We start from the raw sequence: 8794 nt of genomic DNA, 5'->3' as shown, positions 1-8794 counted from the left end.
TTTGCTTTACCAATATACAAGTTATCTAATGAGTTTTGAAGTTCGGCCAATTCTAATTTCTGGACAAGTGATACATTTTCAAAGGGGATGCAAGAGAGACAGACAATTCTTTTAACAATGTTAAGTTCCTCTGATTTGTATTGCTTTGCTTTTTGAGATCCAATTTAGACTTACATATTAAACCGCGCGTTACAGTGAGGAAACGTCATATGATGAATATGTATACCTGTGCGCACGCGCGTCATATGACGCACCTGTGTTTGGGGTGGAGTGATGATGATGATGAGGGGGAGGAAGAGCAGAGCAATCACTAGCCGGTCTCTGAGAGGAACACAACTACAAGTTAAAGCGGCTTTTGGGATAAAATGCGGGTTTGATCCGTAACTCTGATCGCATTCACACTCGCGCTGGTTTCGGTTCGTTTACTGGAGATTCATCTGAACATCATGATGATCGTGTCTCTGCTGCTGCTGAGTGTCCTGAGCTCAGGTGAGACACACACACACACACACACCTGCTCATTTATAATGCAGAATAATACAGTGACATTGTGAAGGTTGGTCAGAGGAACAGTAACTGAGTTTCACTGTTGAGCGCGTCCGTTTCGGTCACGTGATCACTGGTTGTTGACATCGATCCAATTTAAAATGTACAAACATTGAAACAATGACGGGATGTAAATGTTTAAAACAATTTAAAGCACTCAAGAGTAAGAAAGTATGAAATCTATTGAAAATAAAAATGAAAACAAAATAAATAAATAAACAAGTATATAAACGCAGCGCTCAGGTGATCGTGAATGTTTATTTGAAATCCAAAAGATTAAAAGAAATAAAGTTTTCACGAATATTTTTGCTGAATGTTTGTCTTTACTAACACAGAAACTCGATTTGTTTGAAACCAGTGAAGAATTTCCTGCTCTTTGTGTCATTTCCAGTTTTACAGGTTTGGCAGCCTGTGTGTTTCTGTCTGTTTATCTCTCTCTCTCTCTCTCTCTCTCTCTCTCTCTCTCTCTCTCTCTCTCTCTCTCTCACACTCACACTCACACTCACACACACACACACACTTACACTTTCTCTTTAAAATGCACTTAATGTTACACTTTTTATTATTGATCTTACTGCACCGACACTATATGGTTAAGAACGAAACTTGATCTGAATAAAGACTCTCTTCTTCTGTAGAATATGAATGCGTGTCATATTTGATGAAGTTTGCTTCATTGATCGTGTTATTCTCTTGTCTGTCACTGTGACGCTGCTACTCGATCTGTATAAAGCAGACGTTCTCTTCCTCTCTTCAGGGATTCTGTGTATCCAGGTCACTCTCTCTGAGTTGGAGAGACGCACGACTCTCTTTGCTTCGGTCACTTTGCGCTGTGATTACTCCACCTCCGCGCAGATGCAGAATGTGTTGGTCACCTGGAAGTTCAAGTCCTTCTGCAAAGACCCTGTTCTGGACTATTACTCCACAGGTATCTCTTCAACATCAGTCTTCTCTCTATGATCTCCGTGCGTTCGATGCTTCACTGTCGTGAGCGCTAAAGTGAGCAAGAAGTTGTGAATGATTGAGTGGATCGGTGTGTGGCGATCTGAGCCCGAGTAGAAGCAGTAAAACATGTTTTGGAGTGAACTACTACTGTAATGTTCAACAGCAGATATCGTTGTCATTCCCATCAGATCAGCAGAGCCCGTCCAGCGCTGTCTAATCTGTGTGTGTGTGTGTGTGTGTGTGTGTGTGTTCTGCAGCGTACCAGTCTGCCCTTCAGATGGGTCAAGATCCAGCCAACGACTGCGTGGACTCGCAGCGCACCATCCGAACCGTGGCTCAGAAGCTGGGCCCCAACGAGGCGGTGCTGGGCTCCGAGTACAGGGACCGCAAAGTCTTCATTCAGAACAGTGAGTTGATGAAAATACGAGAAACGTGTGAAAGAGGATTTACAGTCAAAGAACCAGATATGATGATAAATTATAATAAATTGAAGAAAAGTTTTACTGAAGATAGTTTGCAGTCTCTCAGCTTCAAGACTCACGAGGAGTTCGCAGGCCGCCCCGTTTACAGTTACACAGATCAGAAGTTATACCCTACACCAAGGTCTACGCTACGTCCTTGCTTCAGGTTGAATGGTTCTGATTGGCTAAGAAATAGATAAACAGTAATTTTCCACACATGTACAGATAGACTGAAGCATGTCTCCATCGACTAGGCGACTGACACTCGGACCCTGAAGTTAGGCACGCAGTGATCTGGCAATCGCAGATTTGGGTTGCCAACCTGTCCAGAACAACAACTCAGTCAATCTCCTATAACACACACACCGACACACAGCTTCATCAAGGCTGGATCTGGTCAGCCTCGAACTATAAACAGGAGAGTCGTCTCAAAACATCAAGATAATACGTTCTTTCTCTCAAGGCGAGGACACTTTAATCTAACACAGTAAAGTAAGGCTTTAACTGAGAAATGTTAAATCCCTTAAAGGGCATATTGCAGTTTTTTTTTTTTTTCAGAATTAATATATAACCTTGTATGAAAATACCATATGAAGAGTAAATGCATGATTAAAAATTGTTTTGCCAGACATAAGGGCACAAATTTAGTAGAAAACGTGACAGTTTCCTTGACCGTGTTGAAAAAGCGCTTTTTTTTCACCATCGCGTCATATTACGTCAGAATGGGGAGTCGTTTGCCGGCTCTGCGTTCGCTCAGTGCAGAATAGGCTGGTATTATGTTGAAGCGGTCGTGATTCAGTGTGTTTTCAGTGGTTATTGTATTTCAATTAATAATTATCGTGATAAATGACTGTGAATTATGGCCTGTCAGAACATCGAGTCCACAGGTTTCCGAACAAGAAAAAGGATGGTGCTTTCTTCCGTGTGTGTGTGCGTTTTGTGCAGGGTAAGAGACGGCCTTCGCTTCTGCGTCTGCTTTGAAAAACGCGGTAGTGTGTAGCGTTCACTATAGACTGCATGATTATAATCCCGGCGATATGATGAGTTAACGTTACGTTATATGATGACGGCGATATGTGCACACTGTCCCGGCTCCTTCATCGGGTCGCCCGGTCCGCCGTCAGCATGTGGGTCGGCCACCGGTGGGAAACATGACGCTCACGGATCCGTCAGAGATCACTTATTGTACATTTGTTTTACAAAATGTGCCTTGTCTTAATTTAATTCATTAACGTATCCTCCATAAACTTGTAATGTCTTGCAAGTCTGCAGCCGACAATTATTATTATTATAATATAATATAATGTTCATTTTCAATCTGTACTCCGAATTTTAATGTTTGTGTTGGCTGTTTCTACATATAAAAATTTTATACAGTAAGAAAGTTGTGATTGTGATAATTTTTTTTATTCATTATCACCAAATGGGGCCATTCAAAACCTTTATAATGTCCCTCTTTCTCTGGAAACTGTCTCCTAATGGCTGACATACACATGCAGGTAAGGGTCTAAATACTAGCTTTGCTATTGCCTGACACATAATTACAATATTGTGATCTGAGCATAGTGTTATACATATCGTCGGCTAACATGAATACATCTATAAGCTAACACTGTTCTCTCATGAGACCCGACTCCTGCCCTGTTCTCCTCAGACCACAGCTCAATGCGTCTCCTCTGACCGTTGTTTTGTCTAATCCTGACCTGTCTACTCTCTTGGCTTCATATCAGGCTCATAATTATATGGCTGAGGTCCGTCATACGAGTAAACATTTAGGCTACAATTTCCTCAGCGTCCGAACTGTCATTGCGATCCATTGCTTTCCTATTGTTTACTTTGACCGCGCTCCCCCATGCTACGTCAGTTCCGGTTTGGCGGTTTTCAAACGCGGAAGTAAAATTTTCTCACAAAAACGACTCCAGAAGCCTAAATAGCGTTTTATAAGTATATGTTTATATTTAAATCTAGTTCCTACATTATTGTTCTATACATTGGCGCACTGGGTACTCTAACCTGCAATATGCCCTTTAAACTATAGACATCATTGACCCCATGTGACCATAGCTGTCAGGGTACCCCAGAAAAACAGATGTATGTAGTGACATATGTTGAAGAAGTCCTTTCTCAAACACAAAACAGGTCCACATTTCATTTCTGGAAGCCGGGCTGAATGAGCAAGCCCTGTTCCGTCAGATATCAAATACAAACATTAGAGAATACATGAAAAGAACATTTCAGTAATCACACTGGTAACTTAACTTCTATAACAAAGTAAAATCTCACAAGCCTAGAGGAGCCATTCAACTCATTTGATATTTAGAAGGACAAATATTGATTAATACCTTGATTATAGATATACATTGAAGCAGCAGTGGATTCCAGAATCCCCCCCTTCACGTGAAACACGAGATTGATTGTAAGAATGCAGGCGGACTGACGCTGAGACAAACCTGAGCCATCGTCACAAATCAACACAACGAATTCTTCACAATCATAACCCTTCAGCTTCAGTTCAACAAATTAATATTTTCTTTCACTACTGACCACTATCAGTTTGTAGCAGTAAACGAAGAGATGTCGTATCGATCACAAGTTCAGTATGGAGTACCACAAGGCTCAGTGCTAGGACCGCTGCTGTTCCGGACTAATCAGTTTGTTGTTTTCTCCATGAATGGTTATTGTTCCTATTTCAGTCTAAATCCAGATATTTTCTCTGTGTTTGTGTTGATCAGAAGCGGATCTGGTCATCAATGAGGTGATGTGGTGGGATAACGGGATGTATTTCTGCTCTGTGGATGCGCCTGGAGACACAATCGGAGATTCAGACAAAGAGATGAAGCTGATCGTGTACCGTAAGTAAAGTACCAATTACTAACACGAGTTAAACGCATGAGAAGAAAAAGCCTTACAGTCTCATTATACGCAACATGTTCAAAATTTCATTCACTTTTATCCAAAGCGACTTAAAGGAGTAGTTCACTTCAGAATTAAAATGTCCTGATAGTTTACTCTCCCCCACGTCATCCAAGATATTCATGTCTTTCTTTCTTCAGTTGAATAGAAATTTAGGTTTTTGAGGAAAACACTCCAGGATGTTCTCCATTTAGTGACTTCAATGGTCCAACGGTTTGAAGGTCCAGATGTGAGATTCAGTGCAGCTTCAAAGTCTCCACACGATCACAGCCGAGGAATAAGAGTCTTATCTAGACAAACCAGCGGACATTTTATTTAAAAAAATTAACATTTATATACTTTTTTTACCACAAATACTCGTCTTGCACTAGCTGTGATGCGCCACACATTACTTAATCATGTTGAAAGGTCACGTTGAAGTGAAGTGAACTACTCCTTTAAATTAAATTTAAGGTCTAGATTTGATCAGTTGATGCGTTTACTGAGAATAGAACCCTTGAGCTTGTGTGTGTGTGTGTGTGTAGACTAACTGATGCTGATCCTCCTGCTGTGTGTGTGTGTGTGTTGTTAGACTGGCTGACGGTGCTCTTCATCGTGATTGGAGTGCTGATGCTCGTCCTCCTGCTGTGTGTGTGTTGCTGTCAGTGCTGTCCGCAGAAGTGCTGCTGTTACGTGCGCTGCCCGTGCTGCCCTCAGACCTGCTGCTGCCCCGAGAAGGGTTAGTACACACACACACACACACACACACACACACACATCCTCAGACTCGCACACACCTGCCTCAGACTCTCAAACCACACATACTCCTAACGCTGTGTTTGTGTTCCTGTGTTCAGCCGTGATGCAGCACCGGCTGATGAAGGAGGCACAGAAGGGCATGGCACCGTGGCTGCAAGGACAGCCGATCTATGATCACATGAGCGACCACAGCTCCCACTACCTGATGAACCCCGCGCTGTACCCAGGTCAGTCCCAGTCCATCCTCACAGAGTCGGGGTCAGTCCCAGTCAGGTGCTCGGGGAGTCGGGGTCAGTCCCAGTCAGCTGCTCGGGGAGTCTGGGTCAGTCCCAGTCAGGTGCTCGGGGAGTCGGGGTCAGTCCCAGTCAGGTGCTCGGGGAGTCGGGGTCAGTCCCAGTCAGGTGCTCGGGGAGTCAGGGTCAGTCCCAGTCAGGTGCTCGGGGAGTCGGGGTCAGTCCCAGTCGGGTGCTCGGGGAGTCGGGGTCAGTCCCAGTCAGGTGCTCAGGGAGTCGGGGTCAGTCCCAGTCAGGTGCTCGGGGAGTCGGGGTCAGTCCCAGTCAGGTGCTCGGGGAGTCGGGGTCAGTCCCAGTCGGGTGCTCGGGGAGTCGGGGTCAGTCCCAGTCGGGTGCTCGGGGAGTCGGGGTCAGTCCCAGTCGGGTGCTCGGGGAGTCGGGGTCAGTCCCAGTCAGGTGCTCGGGGAGTCTTTATAAGGGTAATGTATTCAGCGTGTGTTTTTATTATTTAATATATATTTTCTAAGCTAATTTGCAACTTATTTTCATATTTTGCCTCTATGCATGCAGACATGTTTTTTAATGTGACATTTGTGTTTGTGGGTCAGGGTTCTGAGTCTCTCTGTTTTCCCGCTTCAGGGTCACAGAAGGGTCAGATGACGCCGGTTCTGCTGCCGCCTCCGCATATGCAGATGCTGCCTCCACATATGCAGATGCCGGGTCACATGCCTCCTCCCAGCATGCACGGCAACGGCAGCGTTCACGGGAACAACCAGATGCTGGAGTACCTGGAGAATCAGGTGCGCGGCATGGATGTGAACAGCCCTCTCCTGCAGCCCCAGCTCATGCCCGCCCCCCCGCAGCTCGTCCCGCAGCACGTGCCCTTCTCCGCCGGGCCTCCCAGCATGCTCTCCGGCCTGGACGACGGCCCCGCCTCACGCAGGCTCCCGCCCGGATCAAGAGGACCCAGATCACACTCCAGCGGCTCGTCTGCGTACGGCGCCCCACCGCGCGACGAGCGCCGCTACCCTCGCCCGCTAATCCCGCGCAGCTACAGCCAGGAGGACGTGCTGGACAGCCGGAGCCGGTCCGGAGGATCCCGCCCTCGCTCCCGATCCCGGGACGATCTGCTGGCCGCGGAGCGCAGAGGCCCGGCCCGGCGGGATGATTACTCTCCTCTGCCCCGTCGCGGCTCCTGGAGCTCTGCTAACGAGGAGGCTAGCAGACGCGGAGGAACACGAGGAGCTCACGGATCCGGATGGTCCGATCATCCTCCCACCTACAGCGAGTACGAGCCCGGGAAGAAGCCGAACAAGCGGCCGGAGCGCTTCTCTGTAAGAGTCTGAACTACTCCTGAGCGGCTCACACGTGCACTAACACTGCTTTCCTTTTTTTAATCCTGTCATTCTCCTCCTGTCACTAACATGTAGCACGTGAGTCCATCCGAGCGTCTGAAATCGCAATCACATCAAACATGTTTCATGAATGTAAGATAAATTCTTTCGTTTAAATCTGAAATGTGACCTATTATGCAGAATTCACTTTTACATGGTGTTAGAAGATAAATGTGTGTGTGTACAGTGTCCAAAAATTAGTTTTCCATACATGTTGACATCAGTGTAACAGGCCCCGCCCATGACTGCTGCCCTATTAGCATAGCTCCTCCCCTGAGCGAGCGTACACACTCATGTTTATCTCATTTAGCAGCGAGCACCAGCTCATTTGCATTTAAAGACACACACACACACACGATAACAGTGTGTTATTGCTTCCACCCAAAAAGGGGCGTGATGTAGTATCTGATCTGTGGGGTATTTTGAGCTGAAACTTCAGACAGATTCTGCAGTCACTTAAGACTTACACCGTATAAAAGGTCCCGTTCACCGTTTGTACAGACGCTCAGATGTTCTTTCACCGAAGATCTTTCTCAGAACATGATCATCAGGTTTAGCTCATGGAGCTCCAGTGCAAATACTGCAATCCTGTTAATTTACCAACCTAACTGGTGGATTTAAAGCGAACTCTTTTCTGTCCTGTGCTCTGTGGCGTCGGACTCGTCTGCACAGATCCGATCACGTCTGGCGTTCAGTGGTGGGTGTTGATCTAATCTTCGCTCTCCTCTTCCTCTGCAGGATAAGAGCTCTCGCAGCGGCACCAGCATCGTCATCTGAACACCAGCGTCTCGAGCTTCTGTGCTCATCAACACACAACGAAGAAAATGCTTTTAATGAACATATTTGAAGGATGTGGTACTTTGAAGATAGATCATGGATTTTTTTTTTTTTTTTTTTTTGTGCAGAGCAATTTATACACTTGACTGTGAATATTAATGTATTTCCTCTTCTAGTGAATGTGACATTGGCTGTGTATGACGTCACGTTTCTTGGGTTTGAGGTTTTATCTGTGTAAATATCACATCTTTTGTGTCAATATATGTATTAATATAGTAAGTTTTTTTAAGAATCCACTGCATTTACAGCACAGAGATATCATGCAATATAACACAAGAATTGTGTATGAGACTCTGAATTGCTCATTATTATGTCCGTAATAACTTATTCATTGTGATTTGTGATTGCAACTCTGGCTGCATAAACACAAGGAATAACTTATTCATAAGTTATTTATGTTTTTTGATCGTGCTCAGGTCAATCTGTTCTTTAGCCTTTTATAAATAATGTCTTTTTGGAACTTGTTACTGCATCTAAAGTTCAAAATCAGAATGATTTTTCAGTCTTGCCTTTATATCAACTTGATCTGAATATGTGAATGACTGTTTGCATCATGTGATCAGCCTCTGTAATGAAGGACTTGTACATGTTCTATTGTTCATGGACTGTATATTAATGTTTTGTTTCTTTACGTCATGCATCTTATTTGGGCAGAATTAAATTTTTTCCACTTGCATAAATAAATCTGCGAAAACGGCAGCATATGTCGACATGTTTGAGTACATCT

General features: G+C 44.8%; 1 protein-coding gene across 1 annotated transcript; it reads left to right on the top strand.

The window, feature by feature from the left end:
• Positions 1 to 207: 207 nt before the first annotated feature.
• ildr1a (immunoglobulin-like domain containing receptor 1a) lies at positions 208 to 8766 on the top strand. The gene is made up of 8 exons (XM_079614777.1): positions 208 to 489; positions 1304 to 1474; positions 1749 to 1898; positions 4685 to 4804; positions 5437 to 5583; positions 5702 to 5830; positions 6476 to 7170; positions 7969 to 8766. The coding sequence occupies exons 1-8, from the start codon at positions 447 to 449 to the stop codon at positions 8005 to 8007; spliced, it is 1494 nt and encodes a 497-aa protein (XP_079470903.1). The 5' UTR covers positions 208 to 446; the 3' UTR covers positions 8008 to 8766.
• The last annotated feature ends 28 nt before the right edge of the window (positions 8767 to 8794 follow it).

Source organism: Phoxinus phoxinus (genome assembly GCF_949152265.1).
Source record: "Phoxinus phoxinus genome assembly, chromosome: 6".
In the NCBI taxonomy this organism is placed as follows: domain Eukaryota; kingdom Metazoa; phylum Chordata; class Actinopteri; order Cypriniformes; family Leuciscidae; genus Phoxinus; species Phoxinus phoxinus.
The sequence above is the reverse complement of the archived record's forward strand: the minus strand, read 5'-3'. Positions and strand labels throughout refer to the sequence as shown.

Excerpts from the sequence above, each read along its gene's own strand:
- ildr1a (XM_079614777.1), top strand. The coding sequence starts at position 447 with ATGATGATCGTGTCTCTGCTGCTGCTGAGTGTCCTGAGCTCAG. Across the intron at positions 1,899-4,684 it reads CAAAGTCTTCATTCAGAACA|AAGCGGATCTGGTCATCAAT; the intron begins GTGAGTTGATGA and ends TGTGTTGATCAG. Across the intron at positions 7,171-7,968 it reads AGCGGCCGGAGCGCTTCTCT|GATAAGAGCTCTCGCAGCGG; the intron begins GTAAGAGTCTGA and ends CTTCCTCTGCAG.